This window comes from Pteronotus mesoamericanus, unplaced genomic scaffold (genome assembly GCF_021234165.1).
Source record: "Pteronotus mesoamericanus isolate MK-2021 breed Mesoamerican mustached bat unplaced genomic scaffold, CSHL_Meso_final contig_20, whole genome shotgun sequence".
Classification (NCBI taxonomy): domain Eukaryota; kingdom Metazoa; phylum Chordata; class Mammalia; order Chiroptera; family Mormoopidae; genus Pteronotus; species Pteronotus mesoamericanus.
Genome location: NW_026555085.1, coordinates 96353651 through 96371295, shown reverse-complemented (window position 1 = coordinate 96371295; position 17645 = coordinate 96353651). Strand labels below are relative to the sequence as shown.

The following is a 17645-nucleotide window of genomic DNA, read 5'->3' as shown; positions in this document are numbered from 1 at the left end:
TCAATTCTGTCCTAAACCAAAACAGCTCTAAAAAATAGTCACTTACTAAAAAATAACTCTTTTTTAAAAATTATCTGCATCCCCCTTCTATTTAATGATATGATCTCTTTCTCCCTAACCAAGTAACACAGTATCAGAAGCATTTTTTTTTTTTGAGGCCAACCTCTGCTGAGACCTATAACTGCAGTTGATTTTATTTTTTAATATTTTAATGTCTTACATACTAGGTGGAATAGAGCAATATTAGGCATTTTTCCAACAGTATGTGAGCCGCTTACACTTTTACACACTCCTGTGTATGCTAATATTTCTATTTCTACATTTCTATCTCTACAAATCAATATCATCAGTGGGTGGCTAATTATTTGTACCTGAGATGCTAAAGATGCCAATAATTCTATAGTTCCCATATCTTCAAAACACTTATACAGAAAGGACAAAAGCATAAAAATAAGTATAATTAATATAAATTGAGAGCTTGCCATACACCCAGCACTGTGATTATTACAAGGATCTTTTCCTTAAGTCTTTACACATCCTGGAGAATTAGGTAGTGCTATCATCTTGATTTTATAATTGCATCACCTAGGGCTCAAAATGGTTAGGTAACTTGCCCGAAGAGTAAGAGCTGGAGCTATAATTTCAATTCTCAACTACTATACTAGAGTATATTCTCCTTAACAATGCTGGCTCTGACATTTGATATAGACAAAAGCATTAGAACGCTGCTACTCAGTGTGTGATCCGTGTGCTGATTGGCAAAACATCTGTTATTGGCCCATGACAAGGAAGTAATGAAATTGAGAGTAAGTGGTTAGAAATGTTTACAGCAATTTGACAGTAATTTTATGTCCATTAAATCTAATAGTAAAAACTAATTGGGTCTTGTATATTCCATGGGTTCATTTCATGTTATTGTTTATTTTTATTGTATTTAACCAAAGTATTGCTCCATGGCTGATTGGAAATTTAAAAAAAAAAATGACAAGACAAAAGAATCCCTGGTCCTTCACCACCAACAGTTTGGTGAATCCAGAGAATTAGTGAGGTGAGAAAGCAACATAGACAAATTAGGAATTATGATGACAATGTGAATAGCTAATGATAACTTTACTTAATGAGTATTTACTATGTGCTCATCATTTTTTTTGTCTCTCTCTATTTTTATATTCACACACATATACACACATACACATGTGTATATACCATACATAAGTACATAATATATACCATGTATACAATACTATAAATATACATATATGTATACTCATACATATTTATCTGTGTAGGGAGAGATATCATTTAATATCTCACAACAACTCTAGAACTTTGAGTAGGTATTTACCATCTTGTTTTTCTGGATTATGTTCTGGATATTATTGCCAATATCCACTTCTCCTCACAGAGTTACTCTTTGTAAAACACCAAACCAAAAAGGTTTCTTCTATTACCAATGTTATTCCATGAATACCTAAGGGTGAAGGATAATTATGTTTTCCCAACATCCTCCCCCTCCCCCCATCCCTTCCATTTTTCTTATTAGCTCTTTTCCGTATTTGAGGGAGTAGTGAGCTGCTGTGAACGTCTGTGTCAGGGCTTCTGGTGGAGCCTTTATCGCTCCATCGGCACACGCAGCCTTTCTACAGCTGCCGCCCACTCTTCCCGGAATGAGTAGCAGTGTTTTGCTGCGTGAGTGCAGAGTGCTGATTGAATTGCCTGAATCACTTGTGTACTGCCTGGAGTTTGGTGTGTCTGTGAAAAAAGGAAAAAGGCTGAGCTGCTATTAACTTTATAACATGGGGCCAGTGTGCTGAAAATATTTATGTTAAAGGCAGGTTGAAGGGAAGTAATAAATTTGATTAAACAGCCATAATAATGGGCTCTAGGGAAACATGACCATAAATCCGCTTTGAAGCATTTCTACCTTGAGCGCAACACGGGCTTTTGAAGAAGTTTTCTGGTTGCTTGATTGTATCTTTGAATGTTCTTTTTTTTTAGATGTCTGTTAGTGTAAGACAAAATGTAGTTTTGGAAACAACAGGTACTGTACTCATTCAGATGTGAGTACCTCTGAGAAGGTGGCCAGGTGAAGCTTTTCTTCAATATGGAAAGTACAGCGAAGGGCAGGAGGGAATGAGAGGTGACCTACGTCGCTGTCGCCGTCACCGTCGTGGTAGAAAAAGATTTGACTAGCATGTGGGGACAGTAGGAAAAACACAAACGTACATGGGATGGATTTTGTGTTTTAGCTCCTTCTGTGGATGCTTGCACATAGTATTAATATCTTCATTCGCATTTAAAGTGTTCATATAAACATTTTCCTGTATTAAATCTCCACAGCCATTGTCCCTGTTTTTGTAACTGTCTTAAATACGTGTATGAATAATTACCATTAAGAGAAACAGCCTCTGGCACACCCTTTATCAAATATTGTGGTTTTCTTTTCTACTGATTTTTCTTCTTTTCCTATTTTAAATCTTTGTTTCTTTTCTTATATTAGCTTGTTTATCTATGTGACTTGAAATAATGAGCATGTCTGCTCTCTGAGAAGCTCTCAGATTCATCTGTTTGATGAATCTGAAAATGAGTGTGTCACTTAGAAGCAAGTGCACTCAGTACTCTCCTAAGTAAACACGTATGACTCTGTGTTAATCAGTGACATTTTCTAGAATGTCACAATGAAACTATAGGGCCACTCTAATGATTCTCATTGTCACCATGCCGCGTTTACGACAAAGATTGCTCTTACTGTAATGTATTTTTGGTCCGATTTCTGCAGCATTTACCCTAAGCGAACGCTGCCTTTCTGAACTAAAGCAAAGCCTGAATCAGTCAGGTAAAAATTGGATTTTTAAAAGCTCCGCTTTATCTGTATTGGCCTTCTTGACTTTCTAAATTTGCTAAGTAATTGAATGACCTTCCCCTTCATATTAACTGTGCAAAACGGGAGTCTGGGAGAAAACCTGTGCTGGGGGAAGCCTTCCATTTCTCTTGTTTCACTCATGTACCACTCATTGACTGAGCTCACTGGTTCTCAGGCTTCTTCGTGGGATGAAGTTCCTGGAAATATGGCTGTTTCAACCACATTCATTTGATGGCACTAAAATCGAAATGACTAATTTTCAATGTGTGTGTACAATCAAATAAATGCTGGTTTGTGTTCAAGTCCAAAGTGCCAAAACATTAGTAGACACCAGCATTTAAAAGGGATAAACTTTATGAGAGACATTTCTCCTCATTCAATTAACTTCTTTCCTCTGAGCAAAATAGAGGCATGGTTCTCTGCGGAGTGGAATACTTGCTCCAGCTCACAAAACACCACTTCTTGGCAGGAGCTTCACTGAGCCACATAATTTCCCTTCCATGTGGACCAAGAGCCCTACCATGAGTGGCTCAGCCTCTGCACTCAAGAGAGCCCATAGTCCTGTAGGAAAACCCAGGGCACAGCTCTAAAACAATAGGGGTTTACAGGCCACCAAAGGTGGGGCAGTGCCGGCTGCATCCCCTCAGGCTGGGAGTGCCTGCAGAGATTGCCTGGTGGAGGCGCCTCCACCGGGTACTGGGGATCCCGAAAGCGGGAGACTCTAGGCCATCAGAGTCCAGGAATTTAAGCAGGCTTGTATGCAAATAACAACTTAAAGTGATGAGTGCATGATACTGTGTGGCACTGAGAGGAATGCACCCATTTCTCACAAATGGGAGGAAAGGAGTCAGAGGGCATGGTAAGCAAGATGTGCACTGAACGGATAGGACAGTAGCCCCCTCTTATCCATGGGGGATGTGTTCTGAGATCCCCAGCTGATGCCTGAAGCTGTGGAAAGCACCAAACCCGAAGTATCCGATGTTTTTTCCTATACATACCTGCGATAAAGTTTAGTTGCTGAGCAAGGCACGGTAAGAGTTTAACAACAACTAATCATAAAATAGAACAGTTATAACAATATGCTGTCATGAAAGTGATAGAAAAGTAGTCTCCCTCTCTTTCAACATACCTGACTGTCCTGTACTCAGCCGTCTGTGATGGCGTGAGATGATACAGTGCCCACATGATGAGACCAAGTGAAGGATTTGGAATGGTGTGCAATGTAAAACTAATGAACTGTGTATTTCTGGAATTCTCAGTTTAACATTTTCAGGCCGCGGTTGACCACAGGTAACCGAAACTGTGGAGAGTGAAACTGCAGATAAGAAGGACTCCTGTATCACAATTTTGAAAATAGCACACTAAAAAATGTCCCCCCACCCAAGGAAAAACATCAAGAGTTGGTTTGGAGACAATGCTTTTTAGAAAAATATGCCACGAGCCAAGGAGCGATGTTGAAAGCTTGTTCCATTGCCAACCTAGATATCTGCTGGCTTAGCTGAAGCAGGGTGGGTACCAGAAGTTTTAAATGGAGGAGGGAGTTGTTTTCCTCTGCAGGGAAGATACATCGCAACCAGGAATAAATATCCACACATGATGAACTGTTTCCTTGTCCACCCTGGTGCTAAAGAAGACCTCCCAGGTTTGTCTTACTTAGCAAATACCTTTTTGGGGACTAAACACTGAATCAACAACAATATGGCAAAACTGAATGCTTTCGCTAAACATGACAAGATGGCTGCAATTATAGCGAAGCTTGGTGGATAAGGAGCTGATTGTGGGTACTCTGAGTCACTTGAGACTCAGTTCATTTACATGTGATAAAAATCACAGTGTTCATGGGGCAATGAAAAACCAAACCACTCGTCTTCACTGAGTGAGCCTTTGTGTAGATCCCAGAGATAAGAAGATTCCACCCAACGGCAATGAACCCCGTCCCCCCTTCCCCCCCGCAACCGGAAATAAAATGATCTCTCAGCAAAAAGATACTGGTGGAAATCTTCTGCATCTTAGCCTGATAACACTGTACCACAGCGACTTTTTAGCAACATGATGAACTACTCTATCCAGTTTTACCTCCAGAGAACTATCACTTATTGAGTGCCTACTATATCCAGTTTTACCTCCAGAGAACTATCACTTATTGAGTGCCTACTATATATATATATATATATGTACAAAGTCTTGTTCTCAGTATTTTCATATGTTCAGTCCATTTAACTTTTACAGTAGTAACCAAGTACGGATGTGCTCTGTTATTACCAATAGTTTTCTGCAGATGAGGAAACTGGGACACAAACAGGTGAAGTGGCTAAGGTCATCCAGTTGACCAGCCAGAGGCAAGATCTGGACACAGACAGCCTGACTCCAGAGCTTGCTTAATCACACCAGAGTGCAGCTTGGAGGAGACTGCCATTTGTGTACTTACATGTTTGAGTTCTAAAAACAAAACAAAAAAAAACAAAACAAAACCAAGAGTAAAAAGAGAAATCTCTAAGTGTGATGTACAAAGTCAGTTCTTTCCCAATTCAGCTGATTTTCTAAAATTGATAATCTCACTACACTGGCATCTCGACCATTAAGAAAGATGCAGGTACCAATTTGTGCTTCTTAATCCCTTCACCTCTTTCACCCAGCCCTCCCCATCCCCTTCCCTTCCCTGGCAGCTCTCAGTTTGTTCTCAGGATCACCCAGAAAATTATGTAAATGTCTAGCCCTTATGCTGTAACCTGAAACTAATTTAAAAAATATTGAATATCAACCATAATTGACAAATAAAAAAGATGTAGGAACATTCTTTTTCTTCCAAAGTAAGGAAATATAAAACAATTACTCATATTTATGCATTGCAATATCAAAATGCCAACAAAAATTTTTATAGATTCTTAAGATAAAATATGAGTATTTACATTGCAGCAGGTCATTCCAGAGCTCCAATTTTCTAGGACTCCTGGATATGAATTTGTCCCTATTTTCCATCTGGGATACTGTGGGAAAAATAGCATCATTCAGACTTGACTGCGTGCCTTAGAGCTGTAAGAATCATATTAAAATTTACAAATCTCTGCCTTGGGAAAATAAGCATTTTTAATAATCAAGGGAATCTTTCATATTCAGTAGGCAATACTTATTGTGCACCTATTATTGGCAGAATATACTGCTATATTACAGGAAAACCAATATATAAGACACATTTTTCTCCTTCATATTAAGAGCTTTATAATACTATTGGGCAACAATGTATAAACAAAACAAAGAATACTATTAGTGCTCACAAATTGAAAATATGATCTACAAGAATGTAGAAACTGATTTTTAAACATAGGAATTGATTTTTAAAAGTAGATTTTTGTTCTAAAAATTGATTTCTAAGTTATAGTTTTAATTTGCCCATCTCCTACTCCCATGTATCTTGAAGAAAGAATAGTTTAGCTTGGGCAGCCTGTGTCAAGACCAATGGCCTAAGACCTAAGAGAGGTTTCCTCAGTCTAAACATCCATGTAAACTTGAGGCCAGTGTAAATCAACCTCTTCCAAAGTGTTTTATAGTTTTAGCATGAATGACCAGGAGTGTTTGGCTTGATGCAAATCTCACAGGTAAATTATGGTCTCACCTGAGTATCAGACAAACTTCCCATGTGGGGAAGCAAGAATCTCACAACTGCTCCTATTCATCCATCCATCTTCTAACATTTAGAAGCTTACAAAACAGACTGACATTCTCTTCCAAATCACATCACTTTGAATTTTAGAAAATTATTGTTCTGATTATCTAAAGAGCTAACACCTTTGTTCTAGAAGTAGTATTCTTATGAGATTTTTAAAATATTTTCAACACACCCTCTTCTAGTCTTCTCAACACATTTCAATTTCTTTTATATTGTGTGGATGATAGTTGAACATAACCATTTAATTGGCCCAGAGGAGACCTATTGCCAGCCCTTTTTAGGAAAAACAAAACAAAACATGCTTCTAGTAATGCAATCTAAATTTCCATTAACTTTTATTTACATTGTACTGTTGATTATATCTGAATTTATTGTCCACTAAATTACCTAGAATTTTTGAAATGCTTCTGTTAACCATGTTTCTCTCCTTCTAGTCTTATGCAGTTTTTTGAAACCAAATTCATTCATTCATTTATTTATCAGGGAGAAGGAGGAGGGGAGAGAGGTAAGGAGAGAGAGAAACATCGATGTGAGAGAGAAACATTGATTGGTTTCTCTCCCTCTATGGGATGATGCTCCAACCAACTGAGCCGCACAAGCCAGGGCTAGAATTATTTTATTTTATTTTATTTTTTGTTTCAGCTTGTTTTATTTTGTTCATTGCTCCAACTGTACAGGTTTTTTTCTAACTGAGATGCAATTGATATATAACATTGTGTAAGTTTAAGGTATACAGTGTATTGGTTTAATACATTTAAACATTGCCATGTGATTACCACTGTAATTTAGCTAACACCTCCATCATGCCACGTATTTATGGTCTCTTTTTTGTAATGAGAATGCTTCAGATCTAGCTCTTTAGCTACTTTGAAATATATAACACAATAGTATTAGTGATACCCACAATGCTGTGCCTTAGACCTGCAGAGCTTATTCTGCTTCTGACTGCAAGTTTGTGCCCTTAGACGAGCATCTTTCCCATTGTTCCCACCCCCCAGTCCCTGGCAACTACTATTCTACTCTGTGTCTACGAGTCCAGCTCTTTTAGATTCCACACGTAAGCAATGCCGCCCAGTATTTGTCTTCCTCTGTCTGCTTTATCTCACTTAGCGTACGGCCCTCAAGTGCATTCGTATTGTCACAAATGACAGGATTTCCTTCTGTCTCATGGCTGAATAACATTGCATTATAGTGTAATACATAAATATAAGAATAATCATTTTATATTCCCTTACTTTGGAAGAAAAAGAATGTTCCTACATCTTTCTTTTTTAAAAAAATGGATCCATTACCATTGATATTCAATATTAATTTCAGGTATACATCATAATGGTTGGACATTTATGTAATTTTTGAAATGATTCTGGGAACAAACCGATAGCTGCCAGATGAGAGAGGTTTTGGGAGGCTGGGTGAAAAGGGTGAAGGGATTAAGAAATACAAATTGGTACCTACATCTTTCTAATGGCCAAGATGCTTGTGTGGTAAGATTATCAATTTTGGAAAAGCCAAAAGACTAAGCAGACAGTGAAAGGTCTTGCAAATCTATCAAATGATATTTGGACACATTTACAATGATTTCAACCCACAACATCCTAGAGATTCCCTGAATAAATTGATACCCCAGATGGCATTTTGATCTGAATTTTTGCAGATTAAATATTTAACAGTAAGGAAATTAAGGTATTTAATTCTCAAGAAAGTTATTGAATCTTTTTGAAGATTTTTGCAATATAGATTGGGGCCTCTGGTACAAAGCTACTTTGTGTGTGTGTGTCTGAAGAATAAACAGGCAAAAATCTTTACCTCCATAGAACTTAATTTCTAGTTGCTTAGACACACAAATGCATAAAACTTAGAGTAGAACCATCAATAATATATAACATGAAAGCAAGTTAAACCAGAAAGGGAGGTAGGTCCTGCTGGGAAAGGAGTGAGGGAGTTGTGGTTTTAGGTAAGGGAGCAGGGAAGATTCTACTGAGAATGTAACCTACAAGCAAAGATGTGAAGGAGTCAAGCCCTGCATTTGAAACAAGGGCAAATGCTCTGACACAAGATGTTCCAGGGGTGGCAGCCAAGAGGCCACTTTGGTTAAGCAGAGGGAGTAAGGAGCAGAGAGAGAATATGCATTCGGATAAGTGACAGGGGACCACGTTGCAAACACAGTGGCTCTCGCTTTGAGTAAAATGGGAAGACGGTGGAAGACTTAGAGTGAATTTGAGGGGAAGACTGTTTTTTTTCTGATAAACATAAATGGATTTAAAACATAAATGGATGACATTTATGTTTTAAAAGATTCACTGTAACAGAATGATCCAGGAAGAGGAAGCGATGAGGAGAGAGAGGTGGAAGAGACATGGAGGGAGGCACATAAGAGCTCTCAGATTCGGTCCTCTGCTGATGCAGGACCCGAAGGAAATAGAGAAGCCGAGGGTGACTCCGAATTTCTTTTGGTCTGAATGATTAGAAATACGAGGCTTTTCCCTTAGAGAAAGTGGGAAAACTGTGGGAGGAACAGCTTTGTGGGGAGGGGCTCCATGAGAGGGGAAGAGAGATGGGAGAGTCAGATTAGTACATGTTATGTTTGAGATGCCAAGTTGCAAAAACAAAATGGAAGTGTTAAGGAGGTAGTTAAATACAGGGTCTGGCAGAAGTAACACCTGCTTGAGTGTGGCTGGTAGGGTAATAATACAGGTGTCATAATTTATAGTTTTAATTTGAACATTTCACCTAAAACGTGACATGGTGTGCTTGAATGTGATATTGTTACGTTACAGAATTACACGCGTCTGATTTTGCAATAAAAGATTTTGTACTAATAAAGGGGTGTTATTTGTGTTCGATCCTGTATATGAGTCCTGAATTCAGAAAAAGAGCCCCATTATTGGACTGTAAATTGGAGAATTTTGAAGAGAAAACTGGTAGGTCCAATAAAAATTTCAGTGAGTTAAATAAATAAATGAGACAGAGAATGGATTTCTCAGGATGGGGTACTGTGACCATCCAAAATTTGGAAGTGAGGGAGATAAAAAGGAAACAACAGAATGAAAAGTGACTAGTGAGACCGAAAGCAACCAGGTGACCCTGGAAGAAAGCATTTCAAAGAGGCTGGAGTGATCGCTGTGTCAAATGCTGACAGGCTCAGACAAGTATGATAAAAGGGTTCAGATTTAACAACACGGGGATGTTGTGATAGAAACAAAAGCAGTGTCAGTGGAGGGAGAGGGCAACTTCTCATTTTCTAAATGTACGTAGTCAAGTTTATTCCTAGACTGTTTCTAAACAGGGAAACACGAGGTTTTATTTCAGCTGGTGATAGCCTATTTTATCAATGTCAGTGCAATGACTTCTTCATACTCCACTCCTTCCCTCTGATTTTTTTCTTATGACCAAAGTTGATTTCAGCAAGGATTTGAGTAATAAACTCAGTTTACATGTCAGTTTAAGCTCAGTTTATATGTTACTCTTGAATTTGTGTTTAGCTAAAGATAAAGTTGTAGGTGATCACTTTTCTCCCTCAGCACGTAGAAAACGTTACTTCCTCGCCCATCGTCTCTGGCCTCTAATATGCTCATGAAGGCGACTGTCAGCGTAAGCTACTCCTCCGTGGGTGATAGTTCAGCTTCTTTATTTATCCTGGAGTTCTGTGGTTTCATCCTAATGCATATAAGTGTGGATCTACTTTTAATTTTATTTTATTAATTGCATGCAGCGTGTTGTGTGCTCTTTTAATGTCAGGCTTCATTTTGTTTTGTTTTCTTGCAATTCTGGGAAGCTCTCAGCCAACTTCTCTGAAAACAATACTTCCCTGATCATCCATTAGTTAATTCTCTCCTTGTGATGAAAATCTTGTTGCGTGTATATTGGAGCCTTTCAGTGTCACTGCTGTACTTGTCTCCTTTATTTTTTATCTTTTTGCTGAATTCTGGGCACAGTTCTTTGGCACCATCACTTAATCTCTTTGGGATTTCTTTGGGAAGATATTATTTCCTCTGAATTTTTTAATGGCTGTGTTTTTGTTTTTACATCCCTATATCTCGTCCTCTCTATTCTTGTTTCATATTAGCTTATATTTGTTTTTCTAATTCCTTGTTCGCTTATATGAATAAGACAAATGTTCTCACTGTCTTTTATCGCATTGTACACATTAACTTAATATGCTTATTCAACTAATTTTAGGTGATTCTGTTTTTTACTTTTTTGCATTGGATCCGAAGGGTGTCCATCTCCTGGTTGTTGAGTTGGTTCTCCACCTTTCAGTGCAGTCTGGATTTTTGGCTTCCAGGCAACATGTAGAGTGAGAGGAACATTTCTCACTCTCACTCACTCTTCATGATGTAGTGCTTTTCACTTGTCTCTGTTCGTCCCCCGATACCCTCAGTCCCACGGTAGCTCTTTCATCAGCATCTCAGGATTCCCTCCCGTCCAGCAATGGTTCTGGCCACATCTCTGACCCTTGTCATGGAACCTGTGGGCTGCGTGGCCTAGGCCAGGTCTGGATGGTTTCCCTGCGTCCTCTCCCGCCTGCAGCTAGGCACAATTGAGTGACACCGACAGTGCTTTCAGCATCCTTTCGTGAGCAGTAGCACCATGCAGCCCCCGATTTTATGCCAGTACCCTGGAATCTGGTCTCCCACTACTCACAGCAGAGCCTTTTATGTCCGGCTGGAGTACAAGACCTCTGCGCCTTTCTGTTCCCACACCCGAATTACAAAATGAGTGTGACTTTAGCCCTCATTTACTGACCACTGAGGTTTTCTAGTCTGTTTCTGGTCTAAAGAGATGCTTATCCTGTTTTCAAGAATACAGAATTTTTAAAAGTATTTATCATTGTATCTAGAACTAAAAATTTAATTTTTAAAGCTCACAATGCCAAAATAATCTGAAGTTCTTTACATTTTTAATATGACTTGCTCTCAGCTGCACATGTGACCATGCAGAATATGTTTCACATACACTGCAGATTTTTGAAACACATCATTCAGCAGAATTCATTCCTTTTTCAGAAAGGTCATGCTAAATGTGATATTCTTCTACTAGAACAAAACTTTATTTTTTTTATCCTCAGCAAAGTCCTAGATTAGCGTTGGGCTTATAAATAGAAAGCAACTCACTTGGTCTGATTTGTAAGATGACAGGTAGGGCGTCCGATATCCCAATAATTTTCTTATCTGCCACGATATATAATAGAAATTCCACCAAAGTGGTTCTCCGTGATTGGACCGCTTTTATCTTTTCACAGTTCTCTGCTAAATGAAAGAGAATTGGGGTGTGGGAGGCAAAGGAGGCGATGCCTTTGCAGCAAGGTCCTGTCAGGGAGAATGAGACATTTTGCCAATATGATCGAGACGAGGCCTTGGAGAGTGCCCTGGAAAGGCCAAAAAGGAAGTTGAGTATTTTTACCAAAAGGCGAGAGAGCACCAAACATAGACTTGATCTTCTTCACAATGGTATGTAGTTTACAGCCTTGCCGGGATGATTTGTGAGGCTGAGTTAACCTCGCCGTAACCGCAGGAAGGAAACGAGAGGTGCACACCTCCCATAACCGCTCAAAGGTGTTCCTAAAGACAAGCAGAGGCAGTCATTCTTCAGCAAAGAAGGAAGTTAACAATCAAGTTCCAAACACAATATTTACCGTGCCAACTGATTCTGATTATGTGGCAATATTGCTACTAACATTGTCCGCAGCAGGTAACAATCAAAGTTTGCCCCCCAAAGTTTATAGGAGATTCTCCTAACAGCTTTTCTGGAGAATTTTTCATTTGACTGCCGAGGCCTATTGGTCATCACCTTTTCTAAGCCCCCTTCCTGCCCCCACCCTTTAATCAAACGATGCTTCCCTTCAGGACAGCCGACCTACCTTTGCTGTGGCTTTTGTTCATGCCTTATGTTTTCTCTCTTCTTTCAGCCAATCCGGTACTACCGTAGCTGAAATGCGAAAAAGGCAGCAGTCGCAAAATGAAGGAACACCTGCTGTGTCTCAGGCACCTGGAAACCAGAGGCCCAACAACACATGTTGCTTTTGTTGGTGCTGTTGTTGCAGCTGCTCCTGGTATGTCCCGTTATCTGTAAGATACCATACCTGAGCTAGGTGATAACTAGAGTGAACATACGTCTTCGGGGTCATGCAAACTTTGCGATCTGTCTTTTCCTTCCTTTAAAGTCAGGAATTATTGGAGAACATCAATGACTTAATACAAACATTTCTGTACGCAAAATACAGTTCCTCAGAACCTACACTTAAATTGATGGTAAAGACCATCATGGTAAAGACAAATTATTTCATAACATGTTTTCTTTCATCCATGCTCCTTCAAGATGTGGGTAAAAATGAGATTATGTGTTTATTTAAGAATAAACAATATTCTCCAATGTTACAGAAGGTGCAAGAACATTAAGATAATACCTAGGGGTGTTGTATGTGGCGCTCGCTGCTGTGTTTTAATTATGTGCTATTTCGTACGGTCTTGATCATTCAATTGCAGAGTCAGAAAGCTCTGAGCCAGGGTGGCAACCTCAGTCACAGGGAGATGACAAACGCAGAGAAAGAAGTGCCACAGACTCAGGTTGACAGATCCAAAGGCCAGGGGCTATGATGGGTATGAAGGCCAAGTCAGTTAATTAAAAACTCTGCACTCAGAGCCGGAGAACCTGCTTTCTATTGCGATTTTAACACTGCTGGGCACTGTGACGTTAAAGTTGTAACCTCTGCTTTTTGGCTTCCTGATCGCACAATGATGAAAAGGTACACAAGTGGGTTCCCCAGGTCCCATCTAGTACTAGATGTCCATGATTCAGGCACTTCAGAAAATCTGCTCCAGTTCCAAATTTTCAAAGTGCCTTCAAATAAAAAAGCAGTAAATGCCCTGGCTTGGTAGCTCAGTTGGTTAGAGCATTGTCCCGGTACTCCAAAGCTACAGGTTCGATCTCCTGTCAGGGCATGTACAAAAATCAACCAATGAATGCATAAATAAGTGGGAAACAAATCTATGTTTCTCTGTTTCTTTCTCTCTCTTTCTCTCTCCCACCCAACATCAATAAATTAAAAAGAAAGAAAGAAAAACAGTTAGACCCAGGGCCCAAAGATCCATACAGATGAGATTTCTTGGGGGGATGTTAGATTAATGGAACTTTCCATACAACCATAAGTTTTGGAATCCTTTAAGATTCAGTTCACAAGTGAGTCTTCTGGGTTAACAGTGGTTTTCTGATCTCCCCAACCTATTTCAGAACCCCAAAGAAAGGCCCAAATACTTGTATGATCTCCACAAGTTTCCAACCTCTGTTAAGGTTGTTGTTATAATATGGTGGCATGATGTTCTATCACTATGGCCAAAATGGAAGAAGAAACTGCGCCATGGTACAGTGGTGAACTTGGTGTTGGACAAGCTCTGGCCATCTAGAAAACTTTATTTCCAGAAAACCATCAATCGGAAGATTTAAAGTAGTTTCTGTAAATATCAAGAGTGCTTCCCACATGAGGATTCTTTGTTAGGGGAAGTCATATATAATTCCTTTTCTTTCATTCTTAAGCCTAAACTATTTCAGATGGAGGAAATGAGGGTTCTAAAAGAGGGACATATTTCAATAAAGTCATGTAGGGTTTTTTTTCTTTTTCTTTTTGGTATCATTTCTAAAGAGATTATGAAGCCCTGGTCTTAACCCATGAATACAGTGGACTGTGGCTCAGTACAAAGGAGACCTAGTAGAACAGGGCGGTTCTGAAGTTGAACTGCCTGGGTTCAGGTCTCATCTTCATCCATCACTCTCTGCGTGGCCTTCAGCAAGTTACTTATAAGATGTCCTCAGATTCCTTGTCTGCCACATGGCAGCAGTAAGAACCCCTGCCTCATAAGGTTTCTGTAGACATTAAATGAAATACAGCACGTATGAGCTGAGAACGTCTGACACATTTAAGTATGCATTCAATAAGAGCTCGCTGGGCTACTAAACCCTTCATACTGGAAAAATAAAATCTCTTTAAAGAGGAGCTGGTTTGAAATAAGGTATGTTTAAAATTAGCTTGTGGTTGTAATACAAAAAATGTGCTGGAACGGAAAGCTATTTTTATTTAAATTCTATATAAATCATCCCAAATACATTGTTGCACAGTGCTGAGAATTATACTCCTATTTCTCATTTCCACCATGCCATGTTCCAGTAATCAGTATATGATTTTATTTCCCTACCAAATTTAATTCAGAATTGTTTCAGGATTAAAACACCAAAACAGATAGAGTACTGAAGATTCATTTGCTGTCAAACAGGTATTTAGCAAGACTTGCTTTTATTGATTCTAAACGTGCACATTAAATAACAAAATATTCAACACGAACTCGTCAGCATCAGATTGCCACAGAACACAGGCTATGGATCTAGGACAGCCTTTTGGAAACTGCATTAACTCTGCAGGCCTCCAAGGGGATGCGTATTTGGACCCAAAACACGGGGCACATTTGATGAGTGTTCTACTAGTTCTAGAATATCATTGTCAAGAACGGTGTGTGTTAGCAAAAAGTCATGGATGCCTGAGTCTAGGCTGCAAAATGCACAATCTGTAAACTTACATGTCTTCGCTATATGATACATGAGAGGTAATTTCTACTGTAAACGATGAAAAAAATGAAAATTAAACTGTCTCGATCTATGGGTGTTATCTCATTGCAAATGAAAAGGTCCTTTACACACGCATTTTAAAAATACCATTATTTTTGTACTTTGAGTTTAGGGGAAAAAAACTTGTAAATGCTTATTAGAATGGGGGGGGGGGCGGGGAGAGAAATGTTCTTCAAATTTTCCAGGCTAGGTCAAAGGAGCAGGACAAAAAGAAACACTAAAAAAATGTAATTTAGGGACCAAAAAACGTTAGAAATCAAAATATGAGTAACTGTCATTTGTAAATAGCAGCAGTTGTCATGTAGATTTTCCTCCTTTTTAGGAAATAGAGTGCTAGGAAAATGTATTTCCATATCTAGTAATAAATATAAATACGTCAACCTAGCCTCACATGTTATGGGTTTTTTAAAACAATACAACATTTCCCTCAAATTTGCTTTTCTCATATTTCATTGTCAGCTCCTCTCTTATTTAAATTTATTCCTTTCTTTATAAAATTATCACTATGCTTTATTTAGGGGGGTGGTACAGAAAGTAAGTACATAACTACTGAAATATTTCCACAGTTTCCTTCTAAAGTCTAAAAAGTTTGGATTTTGTTCACACTGACTGATCAGCTGATCCGTTCTCTGCGCCTCAGGGGACCCCTTCCTTCCCCAGGTCAGCCTCTCTCTGTCTCCCTTCTCCCCTCACAGCCCTCATTTCAAGAAGAGAAAGCAGGAGAGTGAGATTTAGACCATTCAGCCCGTGTTACATAAGTGAGTCAGGGAGGCCTGCGTCTTGGCCATAAGATGAAGTCTGTACATTTGCAAATTCTGTTGTATGTGGGAGACCAAGCTGTTCTTGAGGTTCAAGGTCGCCACTGTCAGAAGCTCATGTTCCTCTTATATTAGGAGGCAAAGAGCATGACCTCACTCTTCAGGTAGTTAACCCCCTCCCCGCTTCTTTATGAGAAAGAAACCCCAGAAGGATGTGGGGGCTCCTCACAAAGCTGCCCTCTCCAGGACGGTGTGAGTCGGTGAGGTCATCCAAACAGTCGGACATGAGGCGACACGTCTGAACGTGCCTTGCAAATTAGATGCCGCCGGGTGCCCCCAGAAAGAAGTTCCTCAAAAAAGGGATGGAAGGTGGAGCTTTCAAAATTCATTTTGAGCTGAAAGCTAATTTCCATCAGAGGTTATACTAAACCCACACTATTTTTTTTTTTCAAATAAACATCAGACTCTTTTTATTTTTCAAATAAAATCTGTAGGTGCTACTCCATCCCTGTTTTAGTTCCTCATGGCTCCTGGTGATGTCCTATCAAGCAAGACAGGCTTAGTCCATGTTTAGTTATAAAAATTTAGAATTCAAGAGAGTCCAGCTGTCATCTCTCCAAAGCGCCCCCACTGGCTTCCCGTGCTGCTTCCGGGTGGTCAGGAGAAGGTTCTGGGGGAGCCGCGGGGCCCAAAGTTCGCCGCCCACAGCCCCAGCCTCCACTCTTGCAGCTTCCAAGGGAATTGTTCTGCCCAAACTACTTTACATATTAGACGCAGCTATAAGCTTTTTTTTTTTTTGGAAGGAAAATCATACCCCTTCTAAAAAAAACTGTCTGGAAAATGCTGTGTGTGATTTCCCAGAGAAGGACACTGAAGGCTCACCCCGTCTTCTGTTGCCACGCCGTCCGTGTTAGAAGTGGGGTGAAAACGCGGTTCCCTTAATGTCCAGTCTCTTGTCCGTTTTAAGATGACACTTCCAAACGTTTCCCTTCTAGATTTGATACGAACCACTTCCAAAGCTTCTTATTTTGTAAACTCTTCAAGGATTACATCAAGCACAACTTTTCACATCGAATTGACAGCCTCACACACTAGTGTACCTTGCCTACAATATTTGGCTCCAATCAGACATCCTTCATTCTGCTCTGGAGAAATTGGTCACAGACTGAATTTAGTAAATCATCTGTGTGAGAGCTAAAATCGTCTCCCTTTTGAACGCACTGGTCGCCGAGTTCCCAGACCATGGATAGCTCTGACTGGGTAAATGCTACGCTCTTCACAAACATGCTTTCAGTTGCCCCCTCTCCATTTTTAACAATCACCACAGCCTCTATAATTCAAAACTGCAAAAACATTGTCCTATTTTATCCTCTGACGCTGTCACATTTTAGCTCTCTGCCAATGGAAACACTAAGATGCATGCTTTGAAAGCCAAAGGATATTTTTTGAAAGGAAAAACAAATCCACGTCTGCTCCATGGTAAAGAAACCACCCTCTGGAAATAAATCTGCTCAACAGGCAAGATGAATCATTTCATCGGAGGCCCCAGTGAACACCGAGCCTGTCCCTATACCTCTCATCCTCAGAAACCTGACTCATCTTACGTGGGAACATCAGTCAGCGGCATAGGACTTCCAAAGGACTTATAACCAGATCGTCAAACATACAAAGAATTCTAGTTTTGAAACTCTGTCTCACATGCAGTAGATAAATTTCCTCCGTGCCTTCTGTAACTCACACG

The 17645-nt window shown here is 39.6% G+C and overlaps 1 protein-coding gene across 1 annotated transcript in view; it reads left to right on the top strand.

Moving 5' to 3' along the window:
• Window positions 1–17645, top strand: part of RGS17 (regulator of G protein signaling 17) — an 80263-nt gene that overhangs the window by 37686 nt on the left and 24932 nt on the right. The window contains exon 2 of the mRNA XM_054568984.1: window positions 12439–12582. Coding sequence (XP_054424959.1) covers window positions 12464–12582 — 119 coding nt within the window. The 5' untranslated portion in view covers window positions 12439–12463. The remainder of the gene's footprint in view (window positions 1–12438; window positions 12583–17645) is intronic.